The sequence below is a fragment of the Fulvia fulva genome, chromosome 4 (genome assembly GCF_020509005.1).
Source record: "Fulvia fulva chromosome 4, complete sequence".
Taxonomy (NCBI): Eukaryota; Fungi; Ascomycota; class Dothideomycetes; order Mycosphaerellales; family Mycosphaerellaceae; genus Fulvia; species Fulvia fulva.
This window is the reverse complement of record NC_063015.1, coordinates 5944968-5966254: the sequence shown is the minus strand read 5'-3', so window position 1 is coordinate 5966254 and position 21287 is coordinate 5944968. Positions and strand designations below refer to the sequence as shown.

At 54.5% G+C, this 21287-nt stretch overlaps 6 protein-coding genes across 6 annotated transcripts; 3 read left to right on the top strand and 3 right to left on the bottom strand.

Annotated features, from left to right (window-relative positions):
- Positions 1–1085: 1085 nt before the first annotated feature.
- Positions 1086–1559, top strand: CLAFUR5_05315 (uncharacterized protein; the record flags this gene model as incomplete). The annotated part of the gene is made up of 3 exons (XM_047904463.1): positions 1086–1188; positions 1222–1286; positions 1461–1559. The coding sequence occupies 3 exons, from the start codon at positions 1086–1088 to the stop codon at positions 1557–1559; spliced, it is 267 nt and encodes an 88-aa protein (XP_047760305.1).
- A 4375-nt stretch (positions 1560–5934) lies between these two features.
- Positions 5935–6260, bottom strand: CLAFUR5_05314 (uncharacterized protein; the record flags this gene model as incomplete). Its single annotated transcript, XM_047904462.1, has 2 exons — positions 5935–6140; positions 6203–6260. 2 exons carry the CDS (start codon positions 6258–6260, stop codon positions 5935–5937), a joined length of 264 nt encoding a protein of 87 aa, XP_047760306.1.
- A 4092-nt stretch (positions 6261–10352) lies between these two features.
- Positions 10353–10991, top strand: CLAFUR5_05313 (uncharacterized protein; the record flags this gene model as incomplete). The annotated part of the gene is made up of 1 exon (XM_047904461.1): positions 10353–10991. The coding sequence occupies one exon, from the start codon at positions 10353–10355 to the stop codon at positions 10989–10991; it is 639 nt and encodes a 212-aa protein (XP_047760311.1).
- A 304-nt stretch (positions 10992–11295) lies between these two features.
- CLAFUR5_05312 (uncharacterized protein) lies at positions 11296–16068 on the bottom strand (the record flags this gene model as incomplete). The annotated part of the gene is made up of 2 exons (XM_047904460.1): positions 11296–14325; positions 14383–16068. 2 exons carry the CDS (start codon positions 16066–16068, stop codon positions 11296–11298), a joined length of 4716 nt encoding a protein of 1571 aa, XP_047760312.1.
- A 936-nt stretch (positions 16069–17004) lies between these two features.
- Positions 17005–17958, bottom strand: CLAFUR5_05311 (uncharacterized protein; the record flags this gene model as incomplete). The annotated part of the gene is made up of 1 exon (XM_047904459.1): positions 17005–17958. One exon carries the CDS (start codon positions 17956–17958, stop codon positions 17005–17007), a length of 954 nt encoding a protein of 317 aa, XP_047760309.1.
- A 2302-nt stretch (positions 17959–20260) lies between these two features.
- CLAFUR5_05310 (uncharacterized protein) lies at positions 20261–21082 on the top strand (the record flags this gene model as incomplete). The annotated part of the gene is made up of 1 exon (XM_047904458.1): positions 20261–21082. One exon carries the CDS (start codon positions 20261–20263, stop codon positions 21080–21082), a length of 822 nt encoding a protein of 273 aa, XP_047760310.1.
- Positions 21083–21287: the final 205 nt, after the last annotated feature.

The window sequence follows — 21287 nt, the reverse complement described above, 5'->3', positions numbered from 1 at the left end:
TGCACATGATGATATTCACGCGAGATCTGCATCATGCAAACACCAAACCTATTACTAACCCTCAAGCCCTCCACGCCCAGCAGCTCTTTCGTGCTTAGACGGACTTTGCTGACCATAAACACAGATCTCTAACTGCAACCATACTTTCCCCGTCACTGTGGGCCATCTAAAGGCAAGTCACTTCCCCAACTGTCCATTCCCTTCATGCACATGATATTCACGCGAGATCCGCACCATGCAGACACCAAACCTATTACTGACCCTCAAGCCCTCCACGCCCAGCAGCCCTTTCGTGCTTGGACGGACTTTGCTGACGATGGACACAGACCTCGGTGAAGCCGCAAGATACGACACGAAACTCTTCAGGCTGCGCACGACCGACATACACCAGAAGCATCACGGCAGCAACTCCAACAACGGCTCCCACGCAGCATTCAAGGCAAGTCTTTCCATCTCATCCCCTTCGAGAGCATCCAGATGATGATCAAGCATAACTCTCCTTCACCAAAGTCTCTCGTAGAGAGCGCGATGTGGAGAAAGCTCAATCCTTCTGACCTTCCCGACATCCCTAACCATCCGAACAATTGCGGAGTCGAGCAATGCTGATCTGTTGCAGACGCAGTTTCCCTCTCGGCACGCAAGCACGGCCATCCGCCATCTTCATGTCGTGATGCACGCCTCTCAATGCATCTGGCCATCAAGGACATCAACCATGTACGCATTCCCTGCCTGATCGCCGCGAAAGAAGTCTCTCCAAGACTGGCACCACACAGTCTGGCACAGCTTCCAAATCCCAAGGAACAAAACATCGAAGGTAGGCCATCCATCTCGTTTCCACATTTCCCCGTGCCCACATGATGCAACTGTTGATGTGAAGCAAAGACGTCTCCATCGAGACGTCAATGCTGATTAAAACACGAATCTGACTGGCACCATCACTTCTGCAAGCGTCGCACGCGCATTGGGAGCGGCACTGACATCAGCCAGGGTCAGGAGCCAACAACGACGCAGCAACGCCGGAGGAACCAAAAGCCAGCAGCGAAACGTGGGTTCCGATATCCTTCCTGCATTCGCGACCAGCCATGATGATCAGACGCCCTCGCAATTGGGCATCAGAGGCCCAGTTAACACACAATGTGTTGAGAAGTCACGATCTGAGCAACTTCCCGTCCAACCAGCCAACAACTTGTATCTGTCTGGAGCATCGCTGACACAGCGCAGACCCGACACCATCACCCACGCGCGTAAAAGCCACCGCCCAACGAGCCAAGAGCCAGCACCGCAACGTAAGTCAACACCCCTCTCGTGCATAACCACCTAGCCATGATGATAAGACGCCTGTAGTATGGCCATCATAATAGTTTCTGTTGTTGCTGATCAGTCACCATCTGACCAACTTGCTTCCCGCCCGCAAGACATCGCATCTGCATTGAGCATTACTGACACTGCTCAAGACACAGATCCAACCTTATGGCCCACGAGTCAAAGAGCCAGCACCCAAAAAGCCGACACTCAAAGAGCTAACACCCGCAGGTCCAGGAGCCAGCAGCGCAACGTAAGTCCACACCCCTCTCATGCATCACGACCCAGCAACGATGATAAGACGCCGTCAAGAACGGCCATCAGAATAATACTTCACCTTGCTTGCTGAAAAGGCACCCTCTGAGCAACTTCCTTCCGTCCAACTGACAACATGCGTCTGTCTCGAGCTTTGCTGACAGCGCACAGATCCGGCAGTGTGCACCTTTCTTGAAACGAACTCAGGTAGCCGACGGCCAGCCATGCAAAGTTCCAATGAGTCAAGTCTCTCACGATCCCCCAGAACCCAGCATTGAGCGCCCTCAAAAAGCCGTCATATCCTCGTGCTGAATAGCCACGAGCGGAGCAACAACATTCAACATGACCCAACACGAAGGGACCACCACCCTTCTGTGCCACCCACTGCTGACATGTCATAGGCCAACACCGCAGTCCAACTCCCCAGCGCAAAGTCAGCACCATCTTTGCAATATGCCGTCTTTCAATTGCGACAACCTGCTGGGACATGTATGCTGGTGGTCGTGAGATGGGGCACTTCGTACAACATGCGCCATCTCGGTCGACTTCAGCACTTCGTTGATGAGCGGGAATGGGAAGGAGCGAGGGATCTCTAATGTTGGATGCAAGAGCCAAGTCGGGCCGGTGAAGATTTGTTGTGATGGGGAAGAAGGAAGGAAAGGGGATGATGGGCGTGGTTAGTTGGTGGTCAATCATGAATGGATGCCTCAAAAGGCTTGTCCGCACCACTTCCCAGCGCATTCCGTCCGGGGATGTAAGCCGCCAACAGTGACCTTTGCCACGACTGATCGACTGTGACAGCAAATTTGCGATGTCTGCGCCAGGTGCGCGCATGAGGGTGGCTGCGGAATGACCTCAAAGACAAGTCTGACCACGGCGAAGCGGCCCAGGGATCCGAATCACTGCAACGGACGACCACAGTAAGGAAAGCATGTCGAAACATGATGAAAGTGTTGAGACCTCGCTGCCCATACCCACCGATTCCAACCCATGAGAGTCACGAGCGGACAGCGACACGAGCACTGTATACCGTCACCTTCTCCAACAACATCGTCCTCTTGCCGTTCGCGTCCCACCTGCTCGCAACATTGTGTATCTTGCAGATGTCGCAACTTCGTCGGATGTTGTCGCCATGACGCTGAAACGCCTACACCTTGCTCACCAGTCTGTTCTGCAGTCAGCCAAAGTACTGAGATAAGCGGATGTCAACATGCCTCTCCTGTCTTGCCCACTCGCCAACAGCCAACATCCTCCGTCATCATCCAGAAGCGCGAGCCGTGCAAGCGCCGAGCAAAGCTCATCCAGATCCAGAAGGTGCACGTCGGCAAGGATCCTCTTGTCGACCTTGGTGGGCGCTTTCCCAGAGCCGGTATGGCACATCGACGAACAACAAGCGCGGATGGGAGAAGAGCAATGAAGGGAAGTTCAGACCGGAATGAAAAATCGGCGAACGACAAGCGCGAGTGCAGAAGCATGAAGGAGGGAATTCAAGCCGGAATGAAACATCGGCAACAGCAAGTGCGAGTGCAGAAACAGCAAGGGAGGAAGAATCAAGCCGGAATGAAACATCGGCTGCACTGGCGAGACTGGGAAGGCACACAAGCGACGCCCAGAAGGAGTCAAGCTCGGCCATGACGACAGGACAGGAGGGCGCCAAGGCAAAGTGCAAGATGAACAACCGGCTCACAGCATCGCAAGAGTCTACCAAGGGTAGTCATCAAGACGGACTGGCCATGTTGTGAAAAGGCGACAGAAACAAGATTGCGATTGCAAGGGAGGAATGTGTGCGGCTCACGACTTCGCAAGCGACGCCCAGAGGAGTCAAGTAAGCTTCATCGGCCACGATGATGTGGGAAACAGAAGCAGAAACATCAAACTCCGATGACCTGGATGGGATGTCGACTTGCCCAGAATAGTGGCTGGCCCATGATGTTGACGGGCTGAGACTGTCGAAGTGGTCCAGCAGCCGAAAAGTCCACGGTGTCAAGTCGTCAGTCCAGTCGTGTCTGGCGGTAAGGTCAGCGGCAACGGAAGCAAGGGGAATGAGGTGCAATGTCAGCTCACGGCGGCCACGAGCATCTACCAGAGTAGACGGCAAAGGCTCACGCCGGCGACGGGAGAGGTGCAGCACAAGCAGAACACAACAAGTCACCCGCCTACAGCGGCCACGAGGGCACACGCTGCTGAAGCAAGATCATGAGTGCAGCCAGGCAAGGGAGTCAAGCACACAGCGGCCCGAGAGTCTACCAAGGTAGTCGTCAAGGGCACACGCTGGCTTTCTGGAGCGCGGAGGGAGAGTGCAGGTGGGGAAGGCAAGCTCACGGCGGCAACAAGAGTCTACCAAAAGTAGTCATCAAGAGCTCACGCCGGCATGGGGAGGGTGTTGCTGCGAGGAGGGAGTGTATGTCGAAGTCGTCGAAGTTGAAGCTGGCGCACGTGGTGCCTCGGTTAAGTCAGCAATGCCGGCCAAGACGAAGCGAAGTTGTTGAGTAGTTCCCGCCAACCTCCCAGCATGCAAGCAGAGGCCGCTCAACGATCATCCAGCCGAGTTTGGATCCAGCGAGCAACAAGAGACATCCAAGGATGTGCGTCAAGTGCCACCTTCACCGCCCAAGGTAGCGCAGGCCCTTCCACTCTCGAGCTGAGCAACCATGGAGGAAGACATCAGAAGAGCTTCCAGGCATTCAGGAAACGACATGCCGAGACTCCCAGAAGAGGTCGATCAGCATGAAGGACGGAGTCGAACCGCCAGCGATGCCTTGTGGGTGACATCATACCCAGCCTGCAAGCTCGGTGCTCACAGGACTTGGCTCCGTCATAGGCTGTGGTTCGAGAGCACTCTCGTAACTCCGTTGGCCACGCACCAAGATCGGGCAGTACCGTTGCATTCGAAGAAGGGTGGTGGTGAGCAGGCAGAGCGAGTCATACCCTACAAGTCCTTCAACGCCGCATCAATGAAGATGGTGGACCAAAGTCTCAGCGTGTGTGGGACAAGCGTGCTCCTTCAGATCGTGAGCCCGGCCGGAACAGGGACTGAAGAGTTTGTGCGTGCCTGGCAACCCGAAAAGGCTGATCCATTGCTTTCATGAAATTGTCGACAGAGCGAATCGTGTCTTGAAGAGCAGGCAGAGCGGGTCATGCCCTACAAGTCCGCAATGCTGCATCAATGAAGATGGTGAGCCAAGGCTGGTGAGCCAGGGCCTCAGCATGGATCGAACGAGCGTTCTCTTGGGAGCCAAACCGAACGTGCTGTTTCCTGTGGTGCTGTCGCTGTTCAAGACGCCGAAGCGCCTTTGCTGTCAGTATCGCCGAAGAGAGCTGGCGGGAAAGGGCATGGGGCTTGACTGTTTCTTCAGCAGCGTCCTTCCAAGGAAGGCCAAAGTTCAGAACGGGAGGGGACTCTCCGCCAGTCAAGGGGATGAAGGTGTGAAGGAGAAGACAGACGAGCGAGACTGTTTCTTCTGCAGCGTCCTTCCGAAGAAGTCCAAAGTTCAGAACGGGAGGGGACTCTCCGCCAGCCAGATGGGTGAAAGAGATGATGAAAGACGAGGGCAACTCTTTCCTCTGCAGCGTCCTTCCAGAGAAGTCCAAAGTTCGGACCGAGCCAGGGTGGTGTGATGGGGAGGTGATGAAGGGCACGAACACAGCTGTTTCCTCTGCAGCGTCCTCCCAAGGGAGGCCAAAGTTCGGAGCGGGAGGGGACTCTCCGCCAGCCATGTCCGCGAGATGGTGAGAGACAGTCGAGAGGACTTAGCGTCGAAAGGAATACGAAAGGCAGTTGCAGGCAGGGACGACGAAGAGTAGTCAACCTGACGCTGCCGACCATCAGGCAAGAGTCTGCCAAGGCAGTCATCAAGCGATCGGAAGTGGGACTTACGGCACACCAGCATCAACACTGGGCCCGCCCAAACGTCCAAAAGGAAAGGGGGGCGTGAAGGGGGATCCAGAGGGTCATCGCCGCAAGAGACTACCATTGGTAGTCATCAAGACAGCGGCATCGCAGCAAGCTGCGAAGATGCGACTTACACCGGCCATACGGCTCACGGATGCGCACGTCGGAAGTGACAGGTGCAGCCAGTGAGCTTCACAGCGATGGAGATGTGAAGACGACTGAGGACGGCATATGGTGTTTTGCATCTATCCTGAGAAGTGGTCAGTCTTGTGTTCGCAGCACATCTGAGGACGACTTACTGGAGGTATCTGAAGAAGCCGGTTGTGAGTGCCAGAGAGCAGTGAGGTCTGCGGCTCCTGCAGACATTACGACCGCCTTCGAGGTGGTGCCTCTGGTGTCATGTTCTTGGATGTGCTGAGCACGAGGTATGGTGTCCGTCTCTTGTTCGCCCTCTCCTGTTGCAGGCCATCGCCAACATGATATGCTTAACTATGCTCCTGATGCTCTTTCTCGATCTTCTTGAGTTGTGGTGTTCCAGAGATGGTGGCAACGTGTCGACGAGTGATGGCATCGTCGGGTTTTGGTGACAGCAGCGGAGATGGCGGCTGAGCGGCTTGCCCGACCGAGACTTGGCCGAACCAGATTCCGGCATGTTGCGCCCAAGGGCAGCAGATCTGAGGCGATATCGTGCCTGTTGGGTGTGTCAGTGAGTGTCATGTCGAAAGCAGAAGGTGGTATTCATGATGAACATACCTGAAAGTGCTCCGCGGACAAAGATGGCAGCGTCGGCAATTGTGGTTATGTTACACATCGCTTGGAAGCTTGTCGGGATACTGAAGGCAGTATACCGAGCTGATCATCGTTGGCGCTGTCCTCGGAGGTGTTGCATGTCACCGCTGCGGCCTGATATCGTCACGTGGTGTGTATGATATGGCGTTTGGTCGAGGAGGTCAGCGCCGGCGACAGTGAGGCCCTCTGAGCTCGCGACTGCAGGTGGCTTAGTGCTATCGACTTCCTCAACAAGCCTGAAGGTGTTTCAAAGCTTGAGGAGGCATGTTGATCTCGCTGCCCCAGGGTGGTGCTGACTTGCGAAATTTTCGGAGTCATGTCGAACCTGGCGGAATGTTGACCAGAACATGTTCTGCCGCCTCGCAAGTTACGCCTTGACCTTGAAATGCCAGCTGTGGTATCCTCAGGATTTCCCCACCGTCCACTCTTGCCGTGTGGGTATGGTATCATGCCGCGGAGGCTCTTTCTCCCATCTCTTCAGCGCTGGTGACAGTGAGCTGCTGTTGCAGGTGGAGTCGATCGTAACGGATGTCAATGAAGTGGAGAGGCTGCCTGTGTGGTTTGGAGGCGCTACACCTTGTCGTCGCCGCCCGATATGGTCGCTCGGCGGAGGTGCTGGCGGGGGTTTGCTGCGCCCTGTGTCGTGCCACAACGGTCAGTATTGCCTGTAACTCATGATGGAGGCTATCAAGCATGTCATGAAGCTCTGATGAGTGTCTCATACCTTGTGTGATGCCTCAATGTCGGTGCCGCCGTGGTGGAGGTGGTGTAGCGAGCTCGAAGCCAACATGACGGCGGCGCTCAAGCTGGCGTCGGCGGCGTTTCTGCACCACCACGAGGCCGATATCATCCCATATCGCCTCGGAGGTGTTTGTGGACGGTGTCACGCTGCTCGTGGAGGTGTTTTGGTGATATGAGGTGATGTTGTCGTGGCGTGGTTGATGGGTGGAGGAAGGAAGCCGAAGCTCGGCGAAGGATTGCGACCATATCGGCTGGCGTCACGGCCTCCTACACCTTCAGATCAGCTCCATATTGCCTCCAACCACCTTTTCGGGGCTTCTGCACACGCTGAAGATGCTCGTGATGAGCTTCGGTATGTCCAATGAGCCCTTGGGGTGGTGTTGTGAGCGTAGGAGGCTGGCGATATGGTGAAAAGCCGGAGCTGGCGGAGGAGCTTGTTTGCCCTCCCTCACTCCAGACGGTGAGATATGGTCAAGGACTTACCGAAACACCTTCGCGGGGCAACATAGGTCGCTGAAGAAGCTCCTCATCGTGTCGAGGGTGTCAGATATGCTCTTGAGGCCGTGTTGTGAGCCTGTGAGGCTGCCATATCGTCGGTGAAGCTGGAGCTCTTGCACGAGCGATTTCCTTCGGGTGACGCTGTAGCCGCACACATGGCAGGCGAGCGCTCAAAACACCTTCACGGGGCTTCTCAGCGAGCTGAAGATGCCTGTGATGATGTCTGTCGTGTGTAAAATGGTGTGGTTGCGATGTTGTTGATGATGTGGGCTGGTGTGCGAGAGTGGGAAGCTGCCAGCGAGGAAGCGGAAGGGAGGAGCACTCGCCACTTCCTCAGGACGAGCTAGCGACTTCCGAAACGTATTGTCGAGCCTTCTCTACGCCCATATTGTGCCCATCGTGCTGTCAAACATTTTATACGCAGCTGCTGCAATGGCTGTACTAGAGCGCAGAGCAAATTGTGTGAACAGTACAGCTACAGTAGGCCTGCCATCGTGCCTACGCCAGCGGTAGGAGCAACAGTGGCTACACTCAAGCCTCATCCACGACTGCCTGAGTCCCTTCGGCATTGCCCGAAAGGGCGCCGATACAACGCAGAGATCGCGCGGCACGCAAACATCACAACAGCCATCGTGGTACGGTAAGCTTCTGCAGGAGGGCATACTTCAGCTGAATCAACGACTGTGGAGGACTGTGCCTCTTCGCTCGCAGATGTGAACATGTACATGACGACTGGACGAGGCAGACGGCGCAGGTCAGTCACAGACAAGTCCACGAAGACCTTGCAGCGAGCCTGACCATGTTACTCCCTAGCGTCGTAAGATGTTCAGACTATCTACCTCCACTGCCTACGAGACCACGAACGCCGAACTCCACCGCTAGATCCCAATACGATGCACCTTCAGCTCAGAGATACGCCAGACACACCGGCAGCGACCTGCTCACGATAAGAAATCCTGGGCACGAGAGCGCCGATGGAAAGCCGTGTTTTCACAGACGAAATGACCACGCCGGCTATCCCAGCGCCATACACATACGCAAGAATACCTGTCTGGGACAGGATGGCGGAGGCGTTGTGGGAGCGTGGACACGATGCGGAAGCTGTGTGCCACCGGCGAGGATATTGTAGACATTGGAGGCAGCGGCACTGCTCTATCATGAAAGACACACAGTTAGAACGGAAGATCTGGGAGACATCACAGCTGTGCGCCTCTGCTACGGCATAGAGCTTCAAGAAAATGCGACTGTGGATACACTATGGAAGATGAGGCGATGCGACACGAAGTTGGCAGCGGCAGCCAGATATGGTATTGCCCGTGGTATCATCAACCTGGAGCGACGTTGCGCAGGAGGCAAGCTGCGGAGGTCAAACAGGACAACTCCATTCGCGAGACTTTTAAAGCCTAAGAGATACGGGCAGGACATACTTCACACTCATCACACATCTCAGCGCCATCCCTGTGTTGGAGCAGTCCAGAACTTGCGAGAGAAGGCAAGGACATCTCTTCATGACTATCGCATCTTGATACCATAATCGTGCTGGAGCAGCAGCTCTTCACAGAGGAGTTCGTAGAAGGATTTCGGCACTCTTCGATGTTTGCTTCAAGCTTGCGCAAGTCCGGGTGGGAACCTCGCCTGGTCCCGAAGGACCATGAGATCTGCGAGCTTTGCGAATTGGACATTGTGTCTTGAGCAGTTTTCTACGAACGGTGTGATGATGATCTAATCCATGTGTGCTACTTTCCGAGCTGAACATGGTATACCTCGCTTCCTGCGGTCTTGCACAGTGGCCAGAACCTTGCCTACAATGTCCCTCCCGATGGAGATTCGCCCCTCGCACGTCGGGAGCCTCTGAATGGAACATCATCTCAACCTGAAGTCCGCACGTCTCGGTGACGGCCCGCCGCGAGTCGCGGAGATGGTGTGGTATGTGCCAGAGACGCCAGCTCATCCTCCACGATCCTCATTTGAGCGTGACTTGACATAGCAAGCCGTGCTGTAAGCTCTTGAGCGCGAAGAATGACGATGATCCGCTGAGAATTCACTCGGCTGCGATGTCTTGCACGAAGCTCTCAGTATCGTGCCCGTCAGTGGGATGCGTGCCAGGCAGGAACGCCAGCTCATGCTCCGTGATCGCCGGCCGAGTATGACCTGCCCTGACCGGCCGCACTGTAAGCTCTCGAGGTTTCAGTAGGGCGAGGATCGAAGGAGACTCAGATCGGCCGCGAGGCTCATCATGAGCTTCTTCAGATCGTCCTCGGTGGTATATCATGTGTCAGAAACGCCTGCTCCTGCTTCACGACCGCTTCCTCCTGTTGATACGAACCTGGCGTGTACGCCCTCAAACGCACATGTGGACGGCGAACTGCTGCCAGCCGACCCGCATGCTCCGCCTAGGTCGAGACTCGTCAGATCCTCCCCAACTCATCTCGCCGCAACGGCCGAACGGATCGGGACCTGTTCGAGTGAGCCGTTCTCCAGCCTAATCACTCCCGTCCGGCCATGATTTGACCTAGCTGATGATGCTGCGAGGCCTCGGATGCAGAGAGGGTCAAATGTCCTCTGCTACTCCCATCGGCCGCTCTGCCTGCCATCAGCCCTGCGAGATGGGGCTCAAGTATGCTCTTCCGCCATCTTTCAGCCCTCCCTCCATTTATGTCTCTCCATCTCGCTCTTCCTGGCATATCTCTTTGATGCGCGCCTTTCTTAACGTAGCACGAGGCTCCTCTACTAACCTGGTGGGTATCCTGATGGTGTTGTTCGAGATATCGCCTTCGAGGGCTGGCAGAACCCTCCCGCTGATCCCTGCAACGCTAGCGTTGTCAGAGCCACCGAGAACACAATTTGCCTCTCAGAACTTTCAGCTCGAAGAGAGATGTACGCTTCACACACTACCTACCGCGCCACCTCTTCACACACATCGCGAGCCCTCGAACAGTCCAGCGCCACCATCATCACCACAGCCACCACACATCCTCGAAGCTCCCTCCTCGCACGCGTACACAACATAACCGCCACAAATCAAGTCCTCGCCACCGCCGAACTCCTCGAACTCATCCTCCTCGACCTCCCACCTCGCGACCTCCTCTCCTCCCAGCGCGTCTGCACCACCTGGCGACATGCCGTAAAGGCCTCTGTCAAAGCCCAGCGAGCCCTCTTCCGCCGCCCTCAGCCCGCCACCACGCCTGAAGAAGGCGTCCCGCCACCACCACCAACCGCCAACCCGTTCCTCCCGCGGGACCCGCGGATCTTGGGAAGCAAGATCCATCTCAAGTATGACCACCTGCGCGCTCTGGATAAGCGCGGCGCGAGGAAGATGTTGGTCTGCCAGCCTCCGCTGAAGCGAGTGGAGGTCTATGGGCGGCTGGGCAGTGATCGGGCGGCGTACAACAGCAAGGTTATTGCGAGGGAGCGGGGCGTCAAGGTGAAGCATTTGGTGAGGTTGGTGAAGAAGATGAAGGCTACGACAGGGTGGGTGGAGATTGTGGGTAGTGAGGTGTGGCAGAAGGCATAGAAGGGGATGAGAGAGTGGGAGTGGAGCTGGGGCGCGCGCCGCGCCATGGCTTGATACCAAGATACTGGACTGTCTGAAGCACCGCTACTGTCGGCAGGCTGTTTGGCCTCTCTTGATTTTCCGATAAGCCGCTTCATCACTCTCCCGAAATGCCTCGATATGTCAATCTGGGTATGGAATCGCAGCAAACATCAAACTCCCAACCAGAAGTACAACATAGAAAACAAAAGTATGCCGGTCGTGATTTAGTCCACTGCCAGTGTAACATCACGCATGAGTAGTCCAAGTCGCCATTTTGTGGGCTCTAGGACGTCGAAAAGGATGACGTGGACATCGTGCCAGTCCCGCCAGAAGGAGACAAGATCGTCGAGATAAACGCTGACACCAGGGATATAGTCCCGATGGGGGTGATACCGGTCACAGCTGCAGAGGATGTAACTGGTGTCGGTACGGTCATGTTGATGGAACCAGCAGCGGGAACGGTCTCGACAGCTAATGTTGGCTCGGAGATTGTGAAACTCGCACTGTTCTGCGCCGTGACACTTGCAGCACGACCAGATTCCAGGATCAGCGTGCCGTTGAGGTCAATCGCCAGCAAAGGCATATGCGTCCTCTTCCGTAGCGCTTCCAGTGCATCAGCCGTACATGTTATGTTCTCGACCTTGATGCGAGGCTCCAAAGTTTGGTCATAGCAGTGATAGGGAGCGCAAAGGCCGAAAGGTGGGAAGTCAATGTCGGGATAAGCTTCACACAGACCGTTGTTGAGAGCTTGCACATTCGAGTCGTTGAGGGTGGTGTAAAGCACCGTGACCTCCTCCCTCTGGTCTTTGAACCAGTCGTCAGCGCCAGGCTCGACACATGAGATGCTGGAACTACCAGCGAGTATCACTTCTTTTGGGAAGTGACTATTGATGACTTCCTGGACCTTCTTGCATTTCTCGGCCTCGAATGGATCTGCGACAGTAATACGGTATTGGCCAGATTCTGTGCCCTCGTTCCAGCAGATGGCCCGGTTCGCTTCGAGATGTTTGTCTGGCAGATCAGCAAGCTCGCCCACCGACGACACGTTCCCGATGGTTGGAAGCTCATCAACACCATGACCATAACTCGTGTTCCTGACCCAGATATATTCATCGGATGTAGGCAGGTAACAGCGCGGATGCTCGCAAGTACCCAATCGATCAAAGTTCACTTCTGACAAGGCCTCTCTGAGCTTTCTGTTCAGCTCTCGGTACTCTCCAGAAGAAATCTCGCCAACAGTAATTGCAGTCACTGGCTCATCTTTGAAGTAATCCGGTATCATCATCCTGTTGCTACGGCAGACTATACTCCAAGCGGTATCGTCTTTGAGCGACAGTCCACCGTCCGCCAATGCGCCCTCAATCCTTTCACAAAGGGCGCCTTCGAACGGCTTGCCCACGATGATGGAGTAGTCATAGAATTCTCCTGCGTGGAGGCACAATGCGGTGTTTGGCTCGATGTGCTTATCGGGCAGTGGTGCTAGAGTCTCCGGCGATGGAACATCCTCTCGCTTGATCAAATGAGTCGTGTTTGCCTCTGTGGTGCTCGCTTGGATAATGCTGGGCCGTGAAGCGACCGGGATATCCGACGATGAAGTACTGTTGGCATTCGAGAAGAGTTCCGTCCCACCACCACATGTTGTGTTTCTAACCCGACCAACAGAAATGGATGTCTCCAAATAGCAAGTCCGATCGTCACAGGCTCCCAAGCCGTTGAAGTCTACGTCTGGTAGTGCTTCCTTAAGCCTCTTGTTCAGCTCAACGTAGTCCCACGACTCCAGGTTCCCGACTGATATCTCGAGTACCGGTTGCTCCTGGAAGTAATACAGGTACGAATTGTCGGCGTCATAGCATGCCACTTCCCATCCATCGGGTCTCAAAATTCCATTTGCTAGTCTCTCTGCAATGTCCTCACAATCCACGGGTTCGTGTGGCTTGTCGACGATAATGGTGTAACCATCGGAAGTACCATCACCAAGGCACAGGGCACTGTTTGGCGCAATAACTCTGGGTGGTAGTGGGGCGAGAGCGCTATTGCCAGAGGCTTCTGAGCCAGGCAAGCTTGTATTAGCCGCCTCCTCTGGGAGCGTTGTATTGGCCGCCTGCTCGACTGGCGCAGTCATTGCGCAGGACACATTCCTGACACTGAGGTGCTCATCCGATGTTGGCAGGTAACACTCCGGTCTTGCACAGAGGTTGGATCCTTCAAACTTCACACCAGGCAAAGCTGTCCCCAGTTTTTCATTGATGCCATTGAAGTCATAGATTAAGCCGGAACCGAACATGACTTGTGTCACCGCTTCGCCTTCGAAGTGTGATGTCCACTCCGCACCCTCCGCACATCCGAATTCGTGGAATGTTGGGTCCAGCTCGTCGTCGATATCGAAGACGTGGCGGAGTCGCAAACAGTCCCCCTCTGGTAAGGGTCTACCCACAACGACCATGAATCCACCAGTTCGCACTTGGCCAAAGCATACCGCGGTATTCGGAGCAATGTGCTCATCGGGCAGTGGGGCAAGAGAGCTGTTGACTGAAGGCTCTGGGGAAGTCGAGTTCGCGATATCCGTCCCTGTGGACGATGTCCCGCTTGCGTTTGAATCGTCGGACAATCCGACTCCACACGCCATGTTTCTAACGTAGATGGCCTCATCAAATGTTGGCAGATAGCAGTCCTGGGATGTGCATAGACCTGCACCTTCAAACTTCACGTCAGGGTAGGCTGCCTGGAGCCTCTCGTTGATCTGGTCGTACTTCTCATCGGCCTCTTCGAATTCGTACACAATCGCTGTATCACCCTCAAGATAGGCAGTCCAGATTCCATCAGGCCCACAGGAAAAATCGATGCCTGAAGATTCTTGTTCGACTCTTGCGCATTCGGCCGCAGACCACGGCTTTTTAACAATGACCGCATACCCTTGTGCTTCAGTTCGATCATAGCAAATGGCGGTATTTGGCTCCATTCTATTGGGTAGAATAGCGAGGGCCTCTTCGTCTGATGTTCTTGGAACAATCACACCCCCTTGTTTGATGATCTCTGTCGTGTTTGTCTCTGTGGTGTTTGCCAGCGTGCCATTGGTACCAGTGGCCGCAGACTCTGTCAGATTAGCCTGAGGTGTGTTGCTGACCGTCGATATCTGACCAGCAATGCAAGTCTCGTTCAAGATCTTGATGGCGGCCTTTCTCCCTCCAATTCGCTCATGGAACGTTCCGTTCGCATAGTAGCATTCACTCGGCCAACAGGTACCATTGCCACTGAAGTCCACATCTGGAAAAGATTCTTCCACAATCTTGTTCAGCTTGTCTACACCAATGGGCTAGACCCGCAGTTGAAGCTGGGTCAGTTTGTCGTCCACGGCATCTTCGATCCCGACTTCCGCTTTGTTGCAATCAACGACATATCCTGACACTTCACCGTTGATCCTCTGCTTAAGATTATTGCATATATCCTCTGAGAACGGTGCGCCGACACCGATATCGTAGTCCACACGTGGGTCAATGTCGAGGGTTGGATAAGTGGGGTTGAACTTCGCGAAATCGTTGATAGTGCATACCGCAGTGTTTGGCATCTTGGGGAACTGGGTCATGTTATGCCCATATGGTCGACTTTCGCCTGGTGATGAACTGTTGCTGGGCGGAGGTGGGTTCTGAGCGCATGTCATATTCTTGATGCCCCTTCTGAAATCCTGGTAGCAAACTCGTGGGACGCAGAGTCCTGTTTCTCCGAAAGAGACATCAGGCATGGCTTGTTGGAGTACCTCGTTGAAGGTGTTCGCCCGCTCTGGCTCCGTGGTTGGGAGGGTTATTTGACCGTTTCCTTCACCACCCACGGACCCACAGGTGAGACTCTTCCGAGCAAGATATTTCGGTAACATCTCCTTACTCAGGTCATGTATACGATCGCAGATGGTATTGTCGTAGCCTCCAAAGATGTAGATGTCCCAGAAGTCCTTGAAGAGCTCACAGTGCGCAGTCTTTGATTTGGACTGATCAGTGGGAGATGGTGCTGTCGACTCCGAGTCGTTCCTCTTGTTGTGATATCTGGTCACATCGCCGCCAAGGTTGCGCTCCGTGATGTTACCAACCTTCACTGGCTGATTGAAAACTTCGTAAGCGCACGTCATGTTCCTTAGCCCTGCCTCTTCGTCGGTGTAGCATTTCTTCGGTATGCATAGGCCTCGATCTCCGAACATGACATCGGGAAGAGTTTGCTGCAGAACATGGTTGAACTCCGTGATACGGCTCTCTTCGCTGACATTGAACCACACCTTGACAAGAGAGTCTTCGCTCCTCTGCGTGCATCTGAACTGTTTCCGTGAGATCCCAGTAAGGTCTTGCTCCACACTTTCCGTGAGACAATTGCATGCGTCGGATAAGCCGTCGACATTGATTCTCATGTAGTACCACGATGGTCCGAGCTTGCAGGCGGCCGTTAAGGGAGGCATTGTGATGTTTGATGCTCTTTTGTCAGGATTTGAAGAGCTTCGCTGCCGTAAATCCACTTTGACGCTTTCTGCAAACTCTGTGGCACAAGTCATGTTCTTCTCTTGTCCCCACTCCGTCCCCACGAGGCAGTTCAAAGGAACACAAACACCATCATCCCCTGAGGGTACCTGGGAGAATGTCTCATGTAGGGCGTCGTTAATGGGACCAAGTGCTTCTGACGGAACCTTCAAGTCCAGTCGCACCATTGGTGAGCAGGGCGAATTGATGCAAGTAACATTGTGCTGGCCGATGTGCAAATCCTGGAGTCGTGTTTCTACCGCAGATCGCGCCTTTTCGCAGTCTTCGGTGCCGTTCACAGCAAGAAACATCATCGTCCAGTGATTCTCGCCGGAGTTGATGCATTTTGGTGGCGTGTAATCCACCGGACGACTCTTATATTCGTAGCAAGGGTCAGCGGCCTGTAAGAGAACGTCCAAAGCAGAAAGCTCCTCTGTGGTGTTGGTATGGTTGTCAGGTAAGAGTAGGGCAGGGGCTGCGCGAACTTTGGCTAGGAGTACTGTTGACAGGAGCAGACCGGCGTCAAACGTCCCTGGCTGCGACCATGGCGGGCGCATGGCGACGAAAGGCACCCTGCAGTCTGTGAGAGAAGCTGTCGTCGAAATCTGAAAGTATTTCACAATCTGGTGGAGGTTGCTCGTTTGTTGAGCAAAGTCGATGATGGAACGTAATATCTGTTTCTTTCGAAAGGTGTCAGTTCTTATGTACAGCTTGAGCGTTGCCTAGGTGTGCTGGCAGCCAGCGTTATTCTGTCCCCCTGACCTTCCTCCGAGATATTTTACGCAGTCTGACAACTACCGAAGCGATGACCTGACTTATCTGTTTCGTGACAGATTTGCTGGCAGATACCATATTGGCTGGCAAGGATGTGCTGTTCGACAGCAGACGTATCATGTGGTCTGAATCTTGCGTTTCGCTGGTGACATACAGCAGCAAGAGGAGCTGTCAGTCCGGGGAAACGTTGGCAGACATGCTCATGACCATCTTGCTGGCACTGCGAGTTCCGCGTACAACCAGTCAAAAATTCTCCCGGGAAAGTGTGAGGAAGCACCAGCCGGGTGAAGACAAGGCCTGCCTCTTTGTTTGCCACCCGGCCGACCACGTATGATCGCCAGGAATCTGGTCGGAATCCTCATGACGCCTAAAGGCAACTCTGATGCGTCGCAGATGGACAGTGGTGCCTTGGTAATGTTGTCAGTCACTCTGCAACCACCGCAATCGGCTTGAACTCTGACGATACTCGATTCCCTCAAACGTATCCTCGTCAGGCAACAGGTTGCAAGGCTCCGTCACTGCTATTGTCACGAACAGCAAGATCTGACGTAGCGACCCTGATGCGTCGCGAATGGACAGTATCGAGACAGACGTGGTCCACCCCATCAGTCCATGCCTTGCTAAGACCAGCAGTCCTGTTTACCGCCTGCCACGCTGCCCCCCAACCCTGGTCGTTTTCGCCCTCCCAACCAACCACCACCCCAACTCCCTCTCCCTCCTCATCCCCGCTGCCCACTCCTCCCCCTAACCCTATCCCTCACACTCTCCCCCCATCGTCCCCTCGCTTCCTCATCCCAATCCCTCCCCTCATACCAATCCCTCTGCTCCTTCAAACTATTCTTCCCATGCTCAGTATGTCTCGCGACCCTCTTCAAAAAATCGATCGCATAAAACCCCGTCATCGCCGCATCAGCATACGGCATCTTGCCACTTGCCGCCAGCCGTCCGTTCCGCAGAGCGCCGATGGCGGTGCCCGTGGCGGCTGCCAGGGCGATTCGTTTGCCTTTTTGGCCGCTCCAAGGGCCGGGTTCGGCGCGGCAGCGCACGGCTTCGACGCCGCCGGCCATGGCAGCGGATTTGAGGGCTTTGAGGATTGTGTAGGATTCGGAGGGTTTGCGGGGGTCTTGTTGGGGGAGGTACTGGGGGCGGGAGTTTATGCTTCGGGAGCGGCGGGAGGAGCGGTCGTGGCTTCGGCTTCGACTTCGACTTCTGCTGTCTCCCCGGTATCGATCTCGGCTGCGGGTGTGGCTTCGGGTTCTGTGATGAATTTGACTGTCGCTGCTGTTGCCGGAGTGTCCTCTTCGTCTTCTTCCTCCGCCTGGGAAGTCGAGGTCGGGGTAGTGTGAGCTTCTTCGTGGGTATTGTCCTTGCTCTTCGTAGTCTCCGTCATCTCTGGGACGTGGAGTACGGCCTGCATCGGACTTGAATCGACGACGTCTCACTGTTTCGTAGACTTCTCGGTAGCCATGATCATCTCGTCTTCGATCACGGGAATTGTAGTCTGGGGAGTCGGAGGAGCTGTTGTGATCGTTGTAGTAGACGGCGTCTTGATATGGGACATAGCCAGATTGTTTTCCTCGCTTTTGAATCACTCCTGCGTTGGTTTTGTGTTCTTTCTCGTTGGCTTGCTCGGCGGTCTTCGGTCTTGCTGCGAGTGGATCGTGGTAAGCCATGGTAAGTGAAGTGCGTGCTATGCTTCTGCGCTTGAAAATGCGACGATGGTGTTTGCTGTACAATGCTGACAATGAACTTTCGTCAGTAGATGTTGGGTTCAGGTCCAAAATTTGAGGAAAAGAGGACACACCTCAACATGAAACGGATGTGCTCCAGCTCCACAAGTAATGCAAACGTGATGATCATGGTTCCTCGCCGCTTGGGTTGGCAGACGCCTCACATATTGAGTTGGCAACCTCATCATGCCAGCCTTGCCATCCTTCGGCACCGTGGCAGACCTCTGCCGAAATGCCCCAAACCAACCGAATCGTCGGAATAGTAATGATCGACGATGTGTCGTGTGATGAATGTCTCGTTTCGTGTTTCGGTTGAGCTGGCGGCACGCTGGTGGTTGAGGCTCATCTCATTTTGGATCGAGAAACTTGGAAGTGAGCTTGCTCCCCACGGGGAATACATATCCGAGCTGGGATGTTCGATGGACTTGATACGATGCTGAAACCCAAATCTCGGGTCAGTGGTGAAGTCTTTCGGCATGTTCGGGCCGATCGATGTTGCATGTTTGGGATCCCTGCATATATGAGTATGCGTCGAACATATTGACCGCAGCGTAGGGACGAGAAACGTCGAGAGACTGTGCCGATACTGTAGAAGGCCACGGCGATTCGAAGCGCTCTCAAGCAAGCATCTGCTTCGCGAAGATGACACTGGACTAAAGGCTTCGATGTGACCAGTACGGTACCTTCATGGACGGCACTGATTATTAAGCGTAACGACCGACGAGCGCTAGCCATCCACCGTAGCGACGTGTGAGCTTGCGAACACTCGAGCGTAGGTGGTGGCGTCAGCGAGGAGGGAGTGGAGCTCTATTACCAGCCCTCGACTAGCCTTGGCGCCCGCTCTGATTGGTCAGCTTTCAAGTTTTGGGGTCACGTGACCCACCGCAATGTGCCTCTTGGCGAACTCGCAAACATATACTCGTCGCTAACGCCTATGTCGTCGTATAATAAGCACTGTACTTCGGGTAGCGGTAGCCAGGATCGCGCGCTACTTTGCAGTCTAGAAGGGTTGGTATGTACCCTATGATCTCGAAGATATCCGGCACCTTCATACCCAGCGCATTGTGCATCGTGTATCTTTCGTACGTTGTAGGGTGGAGGCTTACCGGCGATGATGCCTCGAGCAACGACAACATCGCACCAACGATCACTCGGGATGAGAACAGCGTTGGGACCTTTTACGCCACGTGGTGTGGGTCTCTGCTCCTCCAGCTCCTTGTTCACGTACACCGAGGCGCTGCAAATACTAGCCTTGTCGACATCGCGGCGGATCTGTTGTAGGATGCCCTGCTCATTGAAGCAGTAGAGCTGGCAGAAAGGGTGGCTGTCGTCGTGGGTATTCGTGCTGGGCCTCATCGTCTAGATGATACTGTCAGGATCATGCTCATTCCCGCATCAGCGTGGTTGGACTTACTGGAAAATTCGGAAGATACTGGCGGTTAATGGCAAGATGCTGGCAAATCGATGAAAAGATGCCGTGCTCGAGAAGTACTACGACTGTGGTGTAGACTTGTTGTTGTAAGTGTCGCGTAGTTTGTGCGAACAATTCGGCGTTCTTGGTGGGATGGAGGTAGAAGTGCGAGGATTTCCGCTGGTAGACAGGGATTCTACACGCTGATGCAACGTCATCCCGTGCAGTATACCGGAGCAAATGGTCTCTCCGAGTGTATATACTAAGGTATTTGGCAGTATGTGCACGCCTCCTTGCTGTCATGTGTACATCAAGGTAGACATCGCTTCCTATATAGCTTGCTCTCACCATGTTTGCTGGTCTTCAACAGAGCCAGAGGCTACCACAATGCTCCACCCTGCTGGTCAAACGTGAAGCGAAGTTGCTAGCAGGAGCTCTCTCGACGTGCGATGGCTATGCATTCACACAATGTCCACGTTGTCTCTGTTCGGGAAGCTTGAGATCTAGTCTTCAACTTGAACATGGCTGCATGAAGCGAGGCATACCTCGACGACGTCTATAGATCTCGACATCGCTGACGTGCTGCCGCCGTTTGAAGCTGAATAAAGGATCTAATATGTAGCATAGCACTAGGCGTTTGCAGGCGTTGCCAGACCCCTGTCGTGCCTTTCACTAGCGTGTAAAGTTGTGCTTTGCCGGATATACTTCTTCACAAATTCACTTTTCTGTGAATTCTTCCCCGGCGTCGTGTGTTGTGGCTACTTCCTCTTCGCTTCCGTCTCTACTTCACGACCCAAGCCAGCGCCTCTACTCCCCCTCGTCTACACCACCAGCATGGCCTACATACCAGAGACTCTCCTCCGCATCATGCAACACGGCCCCGTGTCAGCAAAAGACTTCCTCGACCAACACACTCGCTTGCACCTAGGTAGACCTGTTGACGGCACTAGCGAAGAAAAGCAATGCACAATATGCCTCGAACCACTCCTCTCCTCCGCGCCCACCTCCTTCAGCCAGCGCAACATCACACCAACGCAACCACTCCGCGACCGGCCCATCTACAACGATAGATGCAAGCATATCTTCCACACCCACTGCTTGTTGAGCTTCGTCCGCCACGGCAATACCTGCCCAGTATGCCGATGCCATTGGTTCGATTCGGCGGCGGAAGAAGAGAAGGCTTGGGAGATATCGTTGGCGCTGCAGGCACTGGATTTGTTCGACTACACCACCGCTACAAAAGCGCAGAAGAGGATCAAGGTCACGATTCATGCAGTGGCCTTCGACGAGATGCCTAGCATTGTGGCGTACTGGCTGAGCAGGATGCCGAGAGTGACGGAGCCTGAGAAGCGTCATGTTTTGGGAAGGGTGGCAAGATCTGCGGAGGGACCGGGGTTGCTTGAGGCGATTGTGGCGGCGTTTCGGGAGATGGATGAGAAGAAGATGAGATTGGGAAAACTGGTGAAGAAGCTTACGGCGACGGCAGTGAAAGTGGCAGGAGAAGGAGAAAGCAAGGGAGTCATGCGCGAGGATCATGCAGCGTTCTTGGGAGCTGTTGTCGAGACTGTGGTGGGCTACTATGCCTACAGCCAAGGCCTCGCGAATGTGTCGCAGTCGAGATCGAGACGTCTGCTGAGATGGTTGCATCTGGCGTGACCGCTTGGAGAAGAGGTTATCGCTTCAAGCTATGGATAATGCAGATTCGGCAACCATACCAAGCTGCCTTCTTTGGACCTAGACCTTCTTCGCTGCGTCGTTGGGCGAGAGTATGCTGTGGCGCTGGACCAAGCCGCATCCGTCTGTCACAAAGATTCCAGGTCATTCACCACACCATTGTCATCGAACAGCTGTCTGGATATCA